This window comes from Bos indicus x Bos taurus, chromosome 5, assembly GCF_003369695.1.
Source record: "Bos indicus x Bos taurus breed Angus x Brahman F1 hybrid chromosome 5, Bos_hybrid_MaternalHap_v2.0, whole genome shotgun sequence".
NCBI classification, from domain to species: domain Eukaryota; kingdom Metazoa; phylum Chordata; class Mammalia; order Artiodactyla; family Bovidae; genus Bos; species Bos indicus x Bos taurus.
In genome coordinates, this window is record NC_040080.1 from 83,348,796 (window position 1) to 83,369,824 (window position 21,029).

Genomic DNA, 21,029 nt, shown 5'->3' on the forward strand with positions numbered 1-21,029 from the left:
CTCCAGGCTCCTCTGTCCATGGATTCTCCAGGCAAGAATACTGGAGTGGGTTGCCATGCCCTTCTCCAGGGAATCTTTCCAACCCAAGGATCGAACCCTCATCTCCTGTGTCTCTTGTATTGGAGGTGGAATCTTTACCACTGAGCCACCAGGGAAGCCCCAAAATAGCTACTTCAACACTAACATAATGCAATATGAAACTATCTGGATTATTTATTCTCATTACCACCACAAAAGTATATAAGTAGTCTTCTCCCCAACAGATATTATTTAATGCATTAATAAATAAGGAAGTATTATGACATCACAAATTATATACTTATAACATTTTGATTATTGTTAGTATTTAAAAGAAAGCCAATTAAAGAACATGTATGCTATTTTGCACGGTAAAATTATGCTGACAGGAGGTCCTGAGTTTCCCCTAGAATGCTGAAAAAGTTGATGGGGAAAAAAAAAGAAGGTTTAGAACCTCTGTTTTAGAAGGAGAAAAACAAATAAAACACAGAATCCTTTATTTCCTCTCTCTACAATGAGATTTTTAGAAAATCCACAGCTTTTACTCTTGTCATTCTGATAATCATTTCTCATTTGCTGGCACCAGATCTTTGTAGATGCTCTACATTTTTAAGTGAACATTTTAAACAGACACATTCAACCTTTTCCCTATCCTGTAATTCACAGATTAACGATTATCCCCACACTAGCCAAAAAAAAAAACAAAACTCTTTTCAAACCCTATATTCATTCTCTTTTTCTTCTATCACTCTTCATTCGAAGAACATATTTAAGTAAATTCAGAGGTGTTGACCTCAACAGAGTCTAGCATAGATGTGTAAGTGAAAGAGCCTGCCCTCCTGCTGGAAACCGCACTTCACGTAAGGGCAAAGAGCCCTGCCTGCCTCCCCAACTAGCTCAGCATCTGACACTTTTTCTCACAGCTTTGCAAAAGAGGGTCAGTTTTGCCCAGCAGGGAGGGACAGGCTGATCCTCTACACCCCTCTCCCCCTGCAGGAAGGAGTGGCCTCTGGCTTGGATTCGTCTAGGTGTTAACCCCTCTGGTGGCGCACTCTGATCGCTTGGGTCCCCCAACCGCGCACTCAGGAAAAGCCAATACCCGGCTTACTGAACTGGATCCCAAGAAAACGCTAAGGGACCGAAGGGAACTTACCAAGCCTCCACAGAGGCTGAAGACGGCTGTGTGATCCTCGCGAGCATTGACCTGGCCGCGGTAGAAGCAGTGGCGTAGGTCTGGGGGCGCCGCGCTGCGCTCCTCCGCCGGGTGCGCAGAAGTGCCTAAGTGCACCTCGGTGTATCCCGCAGCCAGGAAGGCCGCGTCGGCGCTCAGGTTCAGCTGGAAGAGCTGCCCGTAGGCGCGGATTCGGTAGTGGGTTCTGAACGGTGTGGGCTCCAGAGTCTCCGAGCTGCGCTTCCTCCGGCTGAAGTGGTGGCTCTGTGGGAATACTTCGCCGAACTCATTGACCCGCGCGGGGGTCACCACTTCGTAGGAGGCCAGTGTCCTCACTAAGGCTTCTGCAATCACAGCGATACGGCCATTGAGCCCCACCCGTTTCCAACTTCCCAGCCTCGAACTCCATCAACCAGACTTCCTTTCCAAAGGGCCGAGGCCCCAGGTCCCCATATCCCCGGCCGGGCGCGACAAATGGACACACGCTGGCCAGCGCGCGCGCATACACACACGTGCGCTCTGTGAGTGTGCCTGCCTGCTTTCCCACACCCCTGATTCTCTCCACCCTCCCCAAGCAGGGACTCTGACATTCAGGGTCCTCAGCAGCCACCTCCTTCCCGCGTTCCTCTTCTCCTCCCTGTGGCCGCCAACTCGTGCCCGCTGGCGCCCTCGCCATCCTGCCCCTCGCGCCCCCGCCGCGTGGTCCCCGAAGGGAGACGTGGTCCCTGCGCGCGCGATTCCTAGAAACCCAGCATAGCCGCAACCTCCGGGGATGCTTCGGGCTGACGGATCCCGAAGTCCCGAGACCCCCGGCAGGGCTACGGTCCCCGAAAGGACAGAGTCGCTCCCCCGCCTCCGTCCTCCCAACCCCTCTGGCCCGCGCCCCACCTCGCTCCTGAAGTCGCCCCGCGGTGACCTTACCCTGCCTGGGGTGGAAGTGAACTTCCCAAGACCTGGTGATGAAGAGCGAGAGCTGGTAGAGCAGCCCCGTCAGCCACTTGACCACCCGCATGGTTCCACAGTGGGGATCCCGACCGGGGAGGCCAACTCGAGCCGCCCGCCGCCCCGCCGGCTTCCCAGCGCTCCGCTGCCTTTCCTGCCTCTCGCCTGTCGCTCTCCGCGCCGGCCGCCGCGGCGACTCAGCAGCCTCCGGAGCAGCAGCCTCGGCCCCCGGCCGGCCCGTCGCGCCACACTGCCAGTCTTCGCTCCCTGAGCCGCTGCTTCATCTCACTGCAGCCCCGCAGCCCCCGGCTCGCTCTCGGCAGCCTCGCTTCGCTTTCTGCGCCCGCACCGCCCTCAGAAGCCCTCTACACCAGTCCAGCCCAGCGCGAGGAAGCAAGCCGACCTAGCAGGAACGGTGCCAAGATAGCCACCCGGGGCCGGGCTAGCGCGGGGGAGAGCCCGCCCCCAGGGGCCGCTCCGGGCCAATCAGCGGGAGGCGCGGCCTGGGCTCGCCCTCCAGCAAGCGTCCCGCCCCCAGCTGCCAGCCGCACGCGGAGTGCGGTCCCTGAGGGCTCCCGCTGTGGGCGTGCAGCGTGGTGAGTCGCCCGAGGCCCAATTGGACACCATCCAGGTACCCGTAAAACCTAGGACTCAAGTTGAGCGGCCGAGGTCCAGATAGGGGATAGGTATGTGAGGTTTTAGTTCTTACAATGAAATGGCAAGCATCAGATGAAAAGTTTCTGTTATTTATGCTTCACGGTAATGTTTGGTTTCTCAAACAAGATAAAGTAAACGACAGCGGGAAAATCTTATAGGCAGAGGATGCTACCAATGATGCTTAATGGCCAGGGCTCATTTGCAGGGCCCCTTGTGCACCCGAGGAGTTGTTGAGAGTTTCAGTACTAGAGTGGAAAGCAAAGGTGCAATCAACAAACTCCTGGGGGAGAATTTCTGACAATCACCTAAAGAAATTCAACAACAACAAAAAAGAAGCGCAGTCTCCAAAGTTAGAGTAGTCATCGTATTTTTTTTTTCATTTCAATGTTCATTTTTTGTACCTAATTTTGCATAAAGGGCCTCGCCAAATTATGTAAATATCAGCCACCACAAAATTTGGATCTACCCCTGTCTGTGGGCCATTGTTTTTAGGAGACTTTCTGCGGGTAGTTTCACAGTATTCATATGACCTTTGTTTATAATACCCAAATAGCCCCATGTATTCACAGTTATCTTCCTCAGCATTTATTGTAGCTCTGAACCCAGTTGTGTCATCTTGTGGTTTGTTAAGCTGGATAAAGCTCAGTGGCAGCAAAAAGTGTCATTTCAGAACTCCTTTCTCATTACCCAAATCCACCTGTTTAATTTACAGATTCCATATTGCTCCTCTCAATAACCAATATGAAAAAAAAAAGAGGAAGTGGTCAGATATTCTCCAAATCCAACTAAGGGAGAGAAAAAGTATGAGTATAAAAAATAAAGGAATTAGATGAATAAATCTTCACAATCGTAAAGAAATACACTCTCAATTTAGTCCCTGGCTGTTCTTTCTCCTCTGAGCTCTCAACAATGAAAATACTGTTCCCTCTGAGTTGACCTCTCATAACAAGCCTCTGTTTCATGCCCTTGGTCCATCTGTTCACCACAAATGTGGAAGTCTTGTCCAAGGAAGATTTTCTTACTTTTGCCAAGGAAATTACCCAGCTTGATAGTGGTAATTCTTCCACAATCCATCCCCTTCTCATCTACCCCTTGCTCACAAGTGTCATTTTTTATTCATCACAGAATTACAGACTTCTCATAGTGTTTTTCTAAATTAATCCTACTGTTACTCTAAACAAAGCAAAAATGGACTTGACCCACAACTATTTGGTGGTTACCTTCAGTATACTGTAATTTAGAGTCATTCCGATTGCCCTGCAGCTCTGAATGCATCGTTACCTTAGGAACCATGCCTGTGTGTGCATGCTAAATCACTTCAGTCGTATGACTCTGTGCAACCCTATGGACTGTAGCCCACCAGGTTCCTCCGTCCATGGGATTCTCCAAGAAAGGATACTGGAGTGGATTGTCAGGCCCCTGCCAGGGAGTCTTTCCAACCCTGGGATCAAATCTGCATCTCTTACATCTCCTGCATTGGCAGGCAGATTCTTTACCACTAGTGCCACCTGGGAAGCCCAGGTGTCGTGCCTGCTGCTGCTGCTACTAAGTCGCTTCAGTCGTGTCCGAATCTGTGAGACCCCAGAGACGGCAGCCCACCAGGCTTCCCCGTCCCTGCCTACCTTCATACAAATAACAGAAAATAGGACTGCACCTGTTTAACTGACTATGACTGCCGACTGCAGGCAAAATAGATATTTCATTTTCATCACAGAATGTTTGTCATTCAAAGTAGTATTTGCAGTGGAGCATTTGATTTTTTTTGATCTGCTTTAACTTTTTGGAAACAATGTCCTAGGAACAGGACTGTTTTTTCTTGTTTTAAAGAAGCAGGAAGATGTACAGGATATGTATTTTATGTCATTATAATCTGCACAGTGTTTAGTAAAGAGCATTATTTCTTTCCTTTTATAATAGATAAATGTTACACAATATCTAAGTAGCTGACTGGATTTCTAAAAACCCTGACACCAGAGTTTTTTTCATTATTCCAGACTAGAACTGTTGTGATGAATATCACAACATTTACTTATCTCTCTTTATTATCTTGCATTGTTTATCTCTCTTCCTTTTTCCTTTACTACCGGTGAACATGTCATGAATAAACTAATCTATGCCATCTAAATCAAACATTTCTCCACATGGACAATTATAGCTACCACTTACGGAATTCCTTTGACATACCAAGCACTATACAAGGGACTTTAGAAAGGTTACTTTATTTATTTATGCATTTCCCCCCATGAGACTTAGAAAAATTAGGTAATTCAACCCAGATCACATACCAGGTTAGACTCAAATCTCTTTGGTTTCAAAATCCATACTTTTTAAGAGAAGACTGTATTCTTCATGCTAGCTCAAATCTCATGCAGCACAGTCATAACCAGCAACAACTTGGAAAACAAAGCCATAATTATATCAAATGTATTGTTTGATTTGTAATGCCAACAATTATCATTATAAATACAAGCTATGTTATGATATTGGCACAGTGTGGAAGAAGTAATTCCAATCTTTCAAAGCAAGGATATATGTGCACTATACTCAAGATAGACCTTGCTTTATCATCTGAATTTGACCATGACCAGCTGTGTAAAGTTCAAGAACATATTCAAACTCTATAAGCCTACTCTTTATCAACTGTAAAATAGAGGCAATGATAGTTATCTCAGGCAATCATTAAGGTGACTGAAAGAGGTAACGTATTTGGCATAATACTGAACAAAATATGAGCTTAATGTATGTTCATGCTGACTATGATTTTTATCATATTACAATAGGACACTGAGCATTCATACCAAAAGAAACAACTTAATGAATACAGGCCACTTTTCTAGTATTAATAGGTAGGATTTAGGTTTATCATTCTTCACTGTTTACCTAAAACTGGAGGGTTTTCTGAGATGCAAGACTTTCAATGTGAAAACAGGATGTGCTGAGCAAACTGGGATGAATGGTCACTCAGGTCCAAGGTTCTCAACAAGGGCACCATTGACTTTTGGGGCTGGGTGAGTCTTTGTTAGAGAGTTGCCGCCCTGTACATTTTAGAATGTTTATCAATATCCTTGCCCTCTATGCATTCAATGCCAGGAGTACCTCACTCCTGTTGTGCCAACCCCAAATATTTCTAGACATTGTCAAATGTGCCGCCAGGGAAACAAATTGGCCCCAGTTGAGAACCACTGACCTAACAGGGGGAGAGAGTTGGAAAATGGTAAATGCACAGAAAATGGGTTTGCCAAGAGACCCTCATAGTTTCTGTTTAATTTTTAATTATAAATGACCAATTGTTTAGTAGAAACTCTTTATATGTTGTAGCAGATCTGGGAATTTTTCATTATTATAGTTAAAATAGTACAAGCTGTGGCCATTGAATTAATAACTTTTAACCCTTGTTATTTGCAGTATTCATATACAGGTATATAGAAAAAAACCAAGCTCCACTTCCCAAGGATTTATTACACTATGTTCTAATTGTCTATTTACTTTTCTGAAAACAAAACTAGATTATAAGCATCACGTGAAGAAGAACTATAAACAGACTGTTTGAGGAAGTATCCTCCATTACCAAATGCAGTGTAAGTACCAATATTAAAATTTCTATAACCTAGGAGAATTAGGGGAAATTATCAGCCAATCTTACAAAAGACTGGTTCCAAATAGGGAAAGGAGGATGTCAAGGCTGTATATTGTCACCCTGCTTATTTAACTTATATGCAAAATATATCATGAGAAACACTGGGATGAATCACAAGCTGGAATTAAGATTACGGGGAGAAATATCAATAACCTCAGATACGCAGATGACACCACCCTTATGGCAGAAAGTGAAGAAGAACTAAAGAGCCTCTTGATGAAAGTGAAAGAGGAGAGTGAAAAAATTGGCTTGAAACTCAACATTCAGAAAACTAAGATAATGGCATCTGGTCCTATCACTTTATTGCAAATAGATGGGAAAACAGGGGACATAGTGACAGATTTATTTAGGGGGGCTCCAAAATCACTGCAGATGGTGACTGTAGCCATGAAATTAAAAGACTCTTACTCCTTTGAAGAAGTTATGACCAACCAAGACAGCATATTAAAAAACTGATATTATTTTGCCAACAAAGGTCCATCTAGTCAAGGCTATGGTTTTTCCAGTAGTCATGTATGGATGTGAGAGTTGAACTTATAAAGCTGAGCACAGAAGAATTGATGCTTTTGAACTGTGGTGTTGGAGAAGACTCTTGAGAATCCCTTGAACTGCAAGGAGATCCAACCAGTCCATCCTAAAGGAAATCAGTCCTAAATATTCATTGGAAGGACTGATGCTGAAGCTGAAACTCCAATACTTTGACCACCTGATGCGAAGAGCTGACTCATTTGAAAAGACCCTGATGTTGGGAAAGATTGAAGGTGGGAGGAGAAGGGAACGACAGAGGATGAGATGGTTGGATGGCATCACCAACTCAATGGACATGAGTTTTAGTAAACTCCAGGAGTTGGTGATGTACAGGGAGGCCTGGCGTGCTGCAGTCCATGGAGGCCCAAAGAGTCAGACACAACTAAGCAAGTGAGCTGAACTGAACTGATCAGCCAATCTTATCATCTTTCTTTTAATTATGATATTTATGCCATATATACTTAATATAATTAATGTTTACATTCAACTCTATTATCCTGCTATTTGTTTCCTATTTTCTTCTTTTTTTTCTGGGAATAGTAGTCTCAGTTGAGGTTTTTTTTTCTTTCTCTTTCAGTCCATTGGGTCGCGAAGAGTTGGACACAACTGAGCTACTTCACTTTCACTTTCATAATTTAAAGATTTTGACCTATTGTCTTCTTCCTTGAGTGTTTTGCCAATAAAGGTATGTCATCCTTATCCTCTGTATATGGGGTATCTTTGTAATGACTGTTTTTATGATTTTCTCTCTTGATCACTATTGCTGTGTGAATTGTTTATGGTGTACCCTGAGGCGATTTTTTTCATGTGTCTTGTTTTTGGAGTTCATTGAATTTGGGGGACTGCAAGTTTATCATTTTCATCAAATGCGCTAACTTGGGAGCCATTATTTTTTCAAAAATTTTTTTTTAATTTTTCCTTTTTCTCCTTTAAAGGTTCTAATTATACATATATGAAATTTAATGAAATTGTCTTATAGCTCTTTAAGGCTCAGTTCTTTAAATACTATTTCTTCCTTTCTGTGTTTCATTTTGGTTTATTATTTTTGCTGTCTTCAAATTCACTTGTCTTTTCTTCTGCAGTGTCTAATTTGACAGTAATCCTATTCAATGTATCTTTTGTCTCACAAGCTATAGTTTAGAACTTTAGCTTGGGTCTTTTTTGTAGTTTACATGCCTCTACTCAACTTTTTGAACATATGGAATGCAGTTGCAATCATTCTTTTGATGTCTGTTTTTAACATATGAACAAAATTCTTAGTCCAGTTTTGACTAATTGATTTTTTTCCTCAGTATTGGTCATACTTTCCTGCACCTTTGAGTACTTGATAATTTTTGATTGGATGTGAATATTACATCTGGGAATATTGTGAATATTTTGGGGTGCTACATGTGTTTGTATTCCTATAAATCTTCCTGAGCTTTGTTCTGGGATGCAGTTAGATCCCTTCTGATTCTACTTTTAAAATGCATTAAGCAACAGTGAAGCAGTGCTCAATATAGGGATAATTATTCCCCTTATGTATTATTATAATAATAATTATTTAGAGGCAAGACCTGTGTGCATGAATGCTTATGAATGGAAAGGTTTTGCAGTCTGGTTAGTGGGAACAGACACTATTTCTAATCCTATAAGAGCCAAGGGCACTATTACTTCTGATTCTTTTGGATGGTTCTTTCCTTATTCTTGTAGAATGTCTCACATGCATATGCACTGTTTTTAAAGACTGGCATAGTTCATATTCTTCAATTATGGTGGAAAAGTCAACTTAAAAGATGAACATTGCTGCATAAATTTGGATAGTTCGCCTTCTTCTGGAAATTCTTTTAAAAAACAAAGGATAATGGTAACTCCAAGGTTATAGAACAATTACCATAAACAAAGAAATAAAGGAAAGAAATAAACAAAATATTCACAAAGGAGAAAGAAGGCTTGGCAGGCACAGATATCAAGTAATATGAGGGGAAAATACACTTTCTTAAGATGAGTATTTGCCCTGTTTTTTGAAAATTATAGACCTTGTGTGAAACATCAAAAGTTGAGTATGTGAACAGGTTCATTAGCAGGAGTTCTCCTAGACCATGTTTTGTCAAGAGAAGCAGAGGAAACAGGCTATGCAAACAATAAAAAAGGAGCCAGAGCTATAGGAAGCTTTGTGATGAGACAGAAAGAAAGTAGCTGGAAAGCTACTGCACCTCTCAACCCCAACAAGTAGCTGAGCTGGTCCAGAAAAATTCAGTTAATTCAAAGATGGCTTTTTTTCCTTAAGGATTGCCCACAATAAATGCAAATATACTCTAAGAAGCAAGCTGGGAAAGAGGATCAAAATTTACCTACCACTGGAAAAAAGAAGGTCAGAGAAATCTGGTTATGGAGCAGATAAAAATTGTGACCAAATATTTTAGAATTAATTATAAAACAATGAAGAGATTTCTTTTGAAATTAGACCTCAAATCAGAAATACAGGAAATGAGGGACAGTATAGAAAGATAAAAGGAAGAAATAAAATATATTCTAGCAAAATTTAGAAAAGAAGTGGGGGGAGCATCACAACTAAAACAAAATTGAAAACAGTTTAAGAAAAAATTGAAAAATATTAAGAAATATAGAATTTGGAAAAATGAGGAAAGTGACCATGTTGAAATGGAAATTATGGCAGGAAAGAAAAGAAGGAAAGAAGAATGGACAGATTAGGGAGGAAAAAATAAAAAGATATGTATTAGAAATCAACATGCATGTATTTTGAGTCATCCCTGAAGGAAAAAAAAAATACAGAAGAACAGAAAAAAAAAATTGTTAAAGTCATGATTCAGGAGAGCTTTTGTTGAAATAGAACACCTGAATCAGTGTATCTAGAAAGACACACTGGCTACAAAGGAATTGACAAAAAAGGTCAACATCAAGACATTTCCTAATAAAGTTATTGGGCTTTGAAACAAATAGAAATGTTTTTACCCAATCAGATAAAATAAATATTATTTATGAGAATAAAATAAATAGGTTATATTCACATTCTCCACAGTAACATTTAACATCTCAAGACAGTGGAATGACAGCCTTAATATACATACTTGAGGAAAGAAAACATGAGACAAGGATTGTACCCACCCAAACTATCCTTTAAGTACAGACAATAGACAAACAATTTTGAATATACAAGAACTCAGAGAATATTTTTCTGGCGGCCAAAATGCAGAGAGGATAGGTAAATGATGGCAAAATGAATGATAGTTTTGAATAATTTTAAGTTGAAGCTAAGATTGAAACAAATGTTGAGTAACAGAACAAAGTGAAAATTGTACCAAGTAAGCTGGTTTTGAACTGTGGTGTTGGAGAAGACTCTTGAGAGTTTCTTGGACTGTAAGGAGATCAAACCAGTCAATCCTAAAGGAAATCAACACTGCATATTTATTGGAAGGACTGATGCTGAAGCTGAAGCTCCAATACTTGGGCCACCTGATGCGAAGAGCCGACTCATTGGAAAAGACCTTAATACTGGGAAAGATTGAGGGCAGGAGGAAAAGGGGACAACAGAGGATGCGATGGTTGTATGGCATCACCAACTCAATGGACATGAGTTTGAGCAAGCTTCGGGAGATAGTGAAGGACGTGCTGCAGTCCATGGGGTCGCAAACAACTGGACATGATTAAGCGACTGAACAATAAAGATGAAAAATAAAATACAAATACATCACAGTTTTAAATATAAAACCATATTGCATAGAAACAAACACCACATAGTAGAAATTGAATTAAAAGGCGATACAAGAAAGAACAGATTAATTGCAGGAGTTTCTAAAATACATCCATCAGTTCATGACATAGCAGAGGGCAAGAACATAAGTGAGAATACAGAAGACCTAAATAACATAAGTAATAAAATAGTTGTATCTTGAGATATGACTTTTATATAAGCATGTAACATGCATAAATTCCAATAAATAAAAATAGTTCTGACAGCAACAGTATTCTTTGATCACAGTCCAATAAAATAAAAAAAATAACAAAAGCAGAAAAATTAAAGATGCTTCTAGAGAGAGTTTTAAAATAATTCTTAGGTCAAGTAGAAAACATATACTAAAGATTTCTAAAAGATTGTTTTAGAATATCAGCAATAATAAAAAGCTGAACATAGTAGGGATAAAGTAAAACAAGACTCAGAAGAAATTTATTTAATTTTAAAATTTCAGATAACTTTAAAAAATAAAGGAAAAAATAATTTAGCAAGTAATTCAAATATTATTTAAAAATCAAAGGAAAACAGAATGAAGAAATTAATAAATATGCAAGCAGAATAAAATACTAGAAAACAAACTATAGGCTCTTAAATTATACTAAAGATAATGTGTCTAAATGACTGGTGGAAGAAAATTGCCACAAACGAAGAAAATTGCCACAAAAGGGAAACTCAAAAGTCTCCTTGAGAAGTTAGTCTGTAAATATGTGTAGCTTAAATATGTGTAGTTACATTATCCTAGTGGCAAACTTTTTTTGATTTGTTTTGTTTTTTGTTATGGGTGATAAGGGAGAGATTCCAAGGGAAAAAACAAAAAACTAGACATCTTATTTCTGGTTCATAAATGAGAGGAATAAAAAAAATAATAACTTTTACAACAGTATCACTAAGTAATAAAACTAAGAAATGAGAGCAAAAGACATATATGGAAAGATACCCACTAGTGTCAGTGATGGTATTCTTGGATGGTAGAGCATAATTAATATGTATTCTTAATTTTAGCTACAATGGGCATGTATCCCTTAAATAGTAATAATTAAAAGAGGATTCTCTATCTCACAACAGACCCAAAAATCAATTCCAGATTTACTGCATATCTAAATATGAAAGATAAAGCAGTAGACTTTTAAAGAAAACATAATATATATGTGACCTTGGGATCAGCAAAACTTTCTTTAAAAGGATTCCACATATATGTGTTAATATAGAATATTTGTTTTTCTCTTTCTGACTTACTTCACTTTGTATGACAGCCTCTAGTTCCATCTACATCTCTACAAATGACCCAATTTTGTTCCCTTTTATGGCTGAATAGTATTCCATTATATGCATATACCGCATATTCTTCATTCCTCTGTTGATGAACATTTAGGTTGCTTCCATGTCCTGGTTACTATAAATAGTGCTGCAAAGAACCCTGGGATGTATGTGTCTTTCTGAATCATGTCTTTCCCAGGGTATATGCCCAGTAATGGGATTGCTGGGTCCTATGAGAGTCCCTTGGACTGCAAGGAGATCCAACCAGTCCATTCTAAAGGAGATCAGCCCTGGGTGTTCTTTGGAAGGAATGATGCTAAAGCTGAAGCTCCAGTACTTTGGCCACCTCATGCGAAGAGTTGACTCATTGGAAAAGATTCTGATGCTGGGAGGGATTGGGGGCAGGAGGAAAAGGGGATGACAGAGAATGAGATGACTGGATGGCATCACCCACCCAATGGACTTAAGTTTGAGTGAACTCCAGGAGTTGGTAATGGACAGGGAGGCCTGGTGTGCTGCAATTCATGGGGTCGCAAAGTGTCGGACACAACTGAGCGACTGAACTGAACTGAACTGATGGTAGTTCTATTTTTAGTTTTTAAGGAACCTCCATACTGTGCTCCATAGTGATTGTATCAATTTACATTCCTACTAACTGTCCAGTAAGTGTCCCTTTTCTCCACATCCTCTCCAGCATTTATAGTTTGTAGATTTTTTTGTGTGTGTGTAGATTTTTTTTTGATGATGGCCATTCTGACTGGGGTAAGGTGATATCACACTGTAATTTTTATTTTCATTTCTCTAATAATTAGTAACATTGAACATCTTTTCATGTGTCTCTTGGCCATCTGTATATCTTCTCTGGAGAAATGTCTATTTAGATCTTCAACCCATTTTTTGATTGTGTGGTTTGTTTTTCAGTATTGAACTGCGTGAGCTGTTTGTATATTTTGGAGCTTAATCCCTTGTCAGTTGCTTCATTTGCAAATGGGCTTCACTGGTGGCTCAAAGGTTAAAGCATCTGCCTGCAATGCAGGAGACCTGGGTTCAATCCCTGGGTTGGGAAGATCCCCTGGAGAAGGAAATGGCAACCCACTCCAGTATTCTTGCCTGGAAAATCCCGTGGACGGAGGAGCCTGGTGGATTATGGGCAAAGAGTCTGACATGACTGAATGACTTCACTTTCTTTCTTTTCTTTCTTTCTCATTTGCAAATACTTTCTCCCTTTCTAAGGGTTGTCTTTTCATCTTGTTTATTGTTTCCTTTGCTGTGCAAAACCTTTTAAGTTTAATTAGGTCCCATTTGTTTATTTTTTGTTTTTATTTCCATTACTCTAGGAGGTGGGTCAAAAGAATTTTTGCTGTGATTTATGTCAAAGAGTATTCTTCCCATGTGGAATCTAGAAAAATGGTACAGATGAACCTATTTGCAGGAATAGACACACAGACGTGGAGAACAGACCTATGGACACGACAGAGGTGGTGGAGTGAATTGGAAGACTGGAGTTGACACATATACACAACTATGTGTAAAATAGATAACTAGTGGGAAGCTATTGCATAGCACAGGAAACTCAGCTTAGTACTCTGTGATGACCTAAAAGGGTGGGGTTGGGGTGGTGGGTGGGAAGTCCAAGAAGGAGGGCATAGTGGTAATGTTAGTCGCTCCGTCATGTCTGACTCTTTGTGACCCCATGTACTGTAACCCGCCTCTGTGGGCTACAGAATCTTCTGTCCATGGGATTTTCCGGGCAAGAATACCAGAGTGGATTGCCATTACCTTCTCCAGGGGATCTTCCCAACCCAGAGACTGAACCCAGGTCTCCTGCATTGCTAGCAGATTCTTTACTGTCTGAGCTACAGGGAAGATCCATACTTTGCAGAGTGACATCTAAATTATTTGGAAAGCTAATCTGATTTAAATGTCTCATTATCACCAGGCAATTGTTCTGACTTTTGAGGAAAACAACATGCTGCTTCCAAGAGTCTCCTCTGTTCTTTTCTTTCTTCATCCTCCTAATATAGTCTGTAGATTTTGTCAAGAAAGATTTACAGTAAGCACAATCTGTTGCATAAAACAGTATTGATAATAATATTCGTATTTCAGAAAATATTGTTTCTTTCACTTAGCTTGTTTAAAACTGAGACAGGTCTGAAAAGGTGGTTGAGGTATAAGACAAAGTCATCCTAGATGTCCATAAGTTTCCCAACTGTTTTTTGAGAATAGGGAAGGGAGTGAAACAAGAAAGGAAGGTGATCATGAGAGAATCACTGAGATGAAAATGAAGAGTGGGATATATGTATATATATAGCTGATTCACTTTGATGTACAGCAGAAACTAACACAATATTGTAAAGCAACCATACCCCAACTTTTTTTTTTACAAAGGATACAAAAGTGTCAATCAAAAATGACTGTAGTAAAGTTAAGAACTTTCATTAATCAAAAGATACCATTAGAAAAATAAAGAATGTGGAAGACATGCTTTGCAAATCGTGTATGTGACAAAGGACTTGTTCTAAATATACACAGGTAAAAATTTTGCTTGGAATTACAATAAAATTAAGAACTTCTGTTGGAGACACTATTAAGAGAATGAAAAGTATGGAAGAAATTATTTATAGTACATTTATCTGACAAAAATTTGTAACCAGAATATATTAGAAAAAACTTGAAATAAAAAAATGGACAACAAAATATAAAAATAATCAAAATATTTAAAATATATTTGGTTAAACAGTATATCAAAACAGCCAATAAATGTAGGAAAATGTGCTCAACATCATTAGCCAACAAGAAAGTGCAGATTAAAATAAAAAACACACACAATTTTAAAATTACACATTTTATCACATACCCACAGAATAAACAGATTTAAAAAATGAAAAGTACCAAATGGTGATAATGACTTGATATACTCAGACACTGCTGGGGGTGCAAAGCACTATGACCACTTTAGAAAGTGCTGAACATATGCATAGTATATAACTCTTGAGTATATTCTCACAAGAAACGCATTGGTGAGTTCAAGAAGAGACATAAGAGACATGTACAAGAATGTTCACAACAGCACTATTTTTGCAATCAATAGCCAAAAATGAGAAAACACCACAAAACCAATCAACAGTAAAAGAGATCAACAGATTGTGATATATGTACATAGTGGAATTAGACAGAATGAGGATGTGTAATCTACAACTCCATGCACCAACACAAATGAATCTCACCGAAAAAATATTTAGAGAAAGACTTAGAGCCCCCTCCTCCCAAAATATAGTGCATACAAAATGAGTCAATCTATTTGCAATATACAAAAGCAGGCAAACTAGTCAATTTATTAGAAGTGGCTAATTTTCAGGATGGGGAGAATAAAGATTGAAGTAAAGATGGGTGAGCTTCTAAGATGCTGGTGCTTTTTAATTTCTTTATCTTTGTTCTAGTTGTACAGGTAGTTTGTGAAATTTCATATGTCTGAAATCTTGTGTATTTTCATATAATAATGATATGTATCATTTTTTGTGTATATGTGATGCAATACATTGTATAATAGACATTTTCAGAGTAACATGTTACTATAAAGAAACTTCACTATTTTTTTGCTATATGGAAAAAGTTTGAAAGAACTTCAGGTAATTAAATATTAAAATAATCTTTTAAGATAAATATTTAACTCCAGACACAATTTAATCCAAACCTAGAGTCATGACTAGAAATCTCACAAGCAAAAATTGTCAGGAAAATTCTGATAAAAATAACTTCTGTAGGTTGTATAAACATTATAGGATTATTTGATAGAAGTATTTTGGACACAATGGATTCACACTGAATATATCAACTGAGTTTCTATGGAGACAAATAATAATGGTCCATGAAAAATGAAATAGAATTGGAAGCATCAACTGGTTTAAAAGGATGTAAGTTTTTCAAAACATTTACACAATTGTTTCTGTTTAAATGGCCTTTATAATTGGAATTCTGCAAAGTATCATGAATTTATGTGTCTTGCTCCTAAAAGTTGGTCTTTTGGTCAAAAATTATTGAAAGCAAGTTCTTGATTGTTTATAGTATAAAGATACCTATAAACAAAATGCTTCCTTCTGGACTTAATTAAATAATATATTGTTCAATTCATTTTGCTAATAAGACAAAATTCTAGCAATCTATTAGGATAGAAAATGTCAGGAAAAATTATTTTCACCAAGCTTTATTTAAAATCCTATCAGATCAGATCAGTCGCTCAGTCATGTCCGACTCTTTGCGACCCCATGAATCACAGCACGCCAGGCCTCCCTGTCCCTCACCAACTCCCAGAGTTCACTCAGACTCACGTCCATCGAGTCAATGATGCCATCCAGCCATCTCATCCTCTGTCGTCCCCTTCTTCTCCTGGCCCCAATCCCTCCCAGCATCAGAGTCTTCTCCAATGAGTCAACTCTTCGCATGAGGTGGCCAAAGTACTGGAGTTTCAGCTTTAGCATCATTCCTTCCAAAGAAATCCCAGGGCTGATCTCCTTCAGAATGGACTGGTTGGATCTCCTTGCAGTCCAAGGGACTCTGAAGAGTCTTCTCCAACGAGAGCAAAGATATACTACATTTAGAAAAAGTAAAAATAGCTTTCCTTTAAGGAGGTGTTAAATTGGAAATGAGCACTGTGGCATACAACCAGTAGTTTTTCACCAGGGAACAAAATGGCAGAAGATCAGAAAACACAGGAGCCATTCTTGAAGTTTACCCCAGTGACATGATTGAATGCTAAATAAGCTGAAATGCCACCAGGATGGAGTGAAAATAAGGCAAGGAGCCTTCAGCAAACCAATGAAGGAAAGGATGTTATCTTCCCAAGGGCAGAAGAAGAAAGAGTGCTCTTACCCAGCTCATCTTGAATTACAAAACTCTGGAAGCAAGGGAGGAGCTAATAATACAACTCTGTTCTATCTGGGGAGGTGCCTGGAAACCCATCAGGCTAACAAGATGATGACCGAGTGTTTAAATACAAGATTCTACCAGTGTGTTTGCAAAAAGCCAAGTACATGCCTGCACTCAGGAGAAAATGACACTGAGCAAAAATCCATCCAGGCATTTCATTTCGACACACATTGTCACATTTTTAAAAAATTATAACCATTTATTTTATAAAAATGTGGACTAATTAGACAGATACTCAAGGACAATGTCACACACAAAAAAAGAGCAAACATGTCAAATCGCTTTACTTAGCCTTTTGAGGTCTCAGTGTGTTTTCCTATCAATAAATTATGAAGACAAGCCTGGATAATTTTGGTGACCATTTACAAGCCTAATATTTTATGTCTCTGTAACTTTATGACTTGAAATAAAGTATAAAAAACACACAATCTCCAGGGAGTGGAAGAGTTTGTGGGCTGAAATAGGTCAATATGGATATTAGATATGCATTTTGGGATATAATACAGGAACTTGAAGAAATTCTTTACTCCTTTATGAAACAAAATATGGTGGGAACCACAAGCTGAAACCAATATTTCTCCATCCAGTGCAGGTCTGTGCAGCTCAGATGAATTACATGTAGTCAACCAAGTTTCACAAACACATTGAAGTGAAAAGAATTCACAACTATTATTGAGATGTTTTATAGAAATAAGATTTATGCACACTGATTTTTTTGGTTCCATCCTTTTACACTGCACACAAATATAAAAAGAACTCCTTTAACTATAAGGGTAATAAAAACTGAAATAGACTCAACAGAAATGCAGGGTCTCCATTATTTCATGTACTCACCTGTGTAAACTGAGACAGAAAATGTATTTCATGTAAAAGCATGCTGTTTTTACAGAAAATTTAAGAAAGACATTATGAAGCAAGTATAATTCTGTATTATTTTCTGGTTGTTTGCTTTTTCCTAATTTTGTCTGCAAGTGCATGAAAAATGCTTGGGAAAGTGTAGGTTTCAGAACCCAATTATGAGCCATATAAGAAAATCATTTTACCTGTTTTATTGCTATATACATTTTATTAACCCATTGTCCAAGTTACATATTTTACTAGACTTACTCTCAGTTGAATAGTGAAGGTATTGGAAATTCAAATACATGTTAAGGCCTCCACTGGGGACCTTAAAATTTCTTTTGTAGTGGCTCGCTCCAAGAAAAATTCTTTTAAAATTATTTCAATCTGTTTTAAGAAACATGAATAGTCCCTATCACATAGTACAGTAAAAGCAAATATGTTTTGTTTAATATTTTAGGTGAAAATATTTTTAGAACTGTAAGCATAACCTATCTATCTATCTACCAATAATCTGCTTGACCAAAATTATCCAATATATATAATTAAAGATAAAACTATCTTCTATCAAGCACAGCTAAATTAAATGAACTCTTAGGAATCACTTTGAACACATATCTTTCTAAGCAATTCTTTATATAGCCTTTTTTCACTTATGTGGCTTTGCTGCTGCTGAGTCGCTTCAGTCATGTCCAACTCTGTGCGACCCCATAGACGGCAGCCCACCAGGCTCCCCCGTCCCTGGGATTCTCCAGGCAAGAACACTGGAGTGGGTTGCCATTTCCTTCTCCAATGCATGAAAGTGAAAAGTGAAAGTGAAGTCACTCAGTCGTGCCCGACTCTTAGCGACCCCATGGACTGCAGCCCACCAGGCTCCTCCATCCATGGGATTTTCCAGGCAAGAGTACTGGAGTGGGGTGCCATTGCCTTCTCTTATGTGGCTTTAGATAAATACAAATAGGTGCTATTGTAACTTTCCATTATCTTTGAGGTAATGCTGAGAACACACAAAGTTTGTAGTATCCAGAACAGAAATGCTGCTGAAACGCAAACCAGATATCATCTCTCACAATCGTTTTCTCCCTTCTTCCAGAAGTAAGCAAGAATTCTAACATTCCTGCTGAGCTTGAGCCATATGAAGTTGGAAATTTGGAAAATACGTAGTTCCCTGTTTCCTTGAATGAATACAAAGTAAGGAGTGGTAAGCTAAGTTACCTATTTTTGACAGTGGTTTTCCACAATCTGGATCAGAGCTTAAAGCACTGAAATATTTGTTAATTATTCTTGATAGTGCTTTGTCTCATTTAATGTAAGCCAGAATGAAGACAGGAGGAGCAGGGTGGTGAGCTCTGCCTATGTGTGAAATCACCATGGAAACCACATCTATGACTAATCAGTAAAAACAGGCAGGCATGATTTTGCACTTATTATTACAAAGCCCCACATGTGAACTTATTTAAATTCCCTCTCACTTTGTCTCTCTTTTGAGTTAAAATAATACTCAGGGTTTTATTTTTTCCAGAGTAGTGCCTGAATGCCATGTAACCAGAGATCCCCAGCAACCTCTACTCTCAAAATCTGGCCCAACAATTCTCAAAGCATATTGAAAACATCTATCATCTCTCTCTCTCTTTTCCTCTCCCAATCTCTTTCTTTCAATCACTCTGCTCTGACATCATATCTTTTTTTTTTTTTTTAATATAGTAACAAGCATAGAGATATGCCTACCTCTGCACATTTGGTTCATCACAGTTCAAATAAAGAGCTGTTGGGATGGTATAAAATGCTGTCTTAAAATATCAGGACAGAATGTTGAAATATGATTCAAAATTAGATTGCTTAAGAACCAAAGTATTTCCAGGAGGACAGGTGTAGTCAAGTAAGAAGGTCAAATAAAATGAGGAGTGATAAATATCTATTGGATTTCACAGAAAGGAAATCATCGAGGACCTTCATGGAGCCACTGATAGAAAACTGGAGTAGGATTAATGTGGAGAAGGGGTGAGGAGGTGCAGACAGTGAGTTCAGAATGAAGTTCAAATAACTTCTTTGCAAAGACAGAATGGCATCTGAGAGACATATACTTGAAAAGGGCTTTGTTTTCTAAACATTTTAAAGGCAGAAGTGTCTTGAGTATGTTCAAACACTAACAGGGTAGAGCTAGTAGACAGCAAACAGTTGAAGACTGAGAGAAGTCAGAGGCAGGAGGGGATAGTATCCTGGGAAGAAGCAGGTGGACTGGCTGTGGACCAGAAAGAGATACCCAGGTGGTAAAGGGTAGGTTATAACCCAAATTAACATTTCAATGTGGTGGCAGGAAGTTAAGGGAATTCTACATTCAGGCTTAGACTTTCACCCTAAGGTAAGTAACCAAGTCACCTTCTGAAAAGGAAGGTCAGGAAGCAGATGAGAAGTGTCAGATAAGTTGAGAAAGTCTGAAAGGTTTTGGTCCTGATGAGGGCACAGAAGGAGATTCTGGGGGAGATATTTAAGGATGGCCAAGAAGCACTGAGAAGCCACCTAAGGCTGGAGAGGAGTCTATGCTGGCACCAAACCCATGTTTAGGCCACTTTCTTCAGCAGGACCTAGTCACCTAGTAGAAAAAAATATTGGGTGGGTGCTAAGTCGCTTCAGTCATGTCCAACTCTGTGCGACCCTATGGACCATAGCCCACCAGACTGCTCTCCATGGGATTCTCCAGGCAAGAACACTGGAGTGGGGTTGCCATGCCCTCCTCCAGGGAATCTTCCTAACCCAGGATCGAACCTGTGTCTGTTATGTCTCCAGCATTGGCAGGTGGGTTCTTAACCACTAGAACCAATTGAGGAAAAATAAAATGGCCTTCTAAAATATTCCTAAGATTATATCACCTATTGGAAATTATTTTTGGAAATATTATATCACCTATTGGAAATAATTTTAAATTATTAAAGACCTATTTAAATACATGCATACACAACCTTTTGGAAGGCACACCAAATTTCTCATATTTCTAGGAACTAATCACTGTAAGTCTATTTGAGGCCAGAGATATGCCTTTCTGACACTGTGCCCCAGGATCTAACAGAGCCAAGCACATACCAGACAATAAATGTTGATAAATATTTATTTAAATCACTGCTATGAGTTTTGCTATGGGATGGGTTTCTTCAATATACTGTGAAAACAAAACATTGGTCACTTGTCTTCAAGACCAAAAGAAATCAGTATAGAGTATCAGTGTAAAAAGATCAATATAAAATATCAGTGTAAAGTGCCTTCCCTGGTAGCTCAGATGGTAAAGAATCCACCTGCAATGTGGGAGACCTGGGTTTGAT

At 39.1% G+C, this 21,029-nt stretch overlaps 1 protein-coding gene across 2 annotated transcripts in view; it reads right to left on the bottom strand.

Annotated features, from left to right (window-relative positions):
- ADAMTS20 (ADAM metallopeptidase with thrombospondin type 1 motif 20) overlaps positions 1-2,558 on the bottom strand; it is a 217,418-nt gene extending 214,860 nt beyond the window's left edge. For both annotated transcript variants that reach the window (XM_027542621.1, XM_027542620.1), the window contains exons 1-2: positions 2,111-2,558; positions 1,172-1,533 (exon numbers count right to left, since the gene is read on the bottom strand). In XM_027542621.1, the coding sequence (XP_027398422.1) occupies positions 1,172-1,533; positions 2,111-2,201 (453 nt within the window). In that variant the 5' untranslated portion in view covers positions 2,202-2,558. The remainder of the gene's footprint in view (positions 1-1,171; positions 1,534-2,110) is intronic.
- Positions 2,559-21,029: the final 18,471 nt, after the last annotated feature.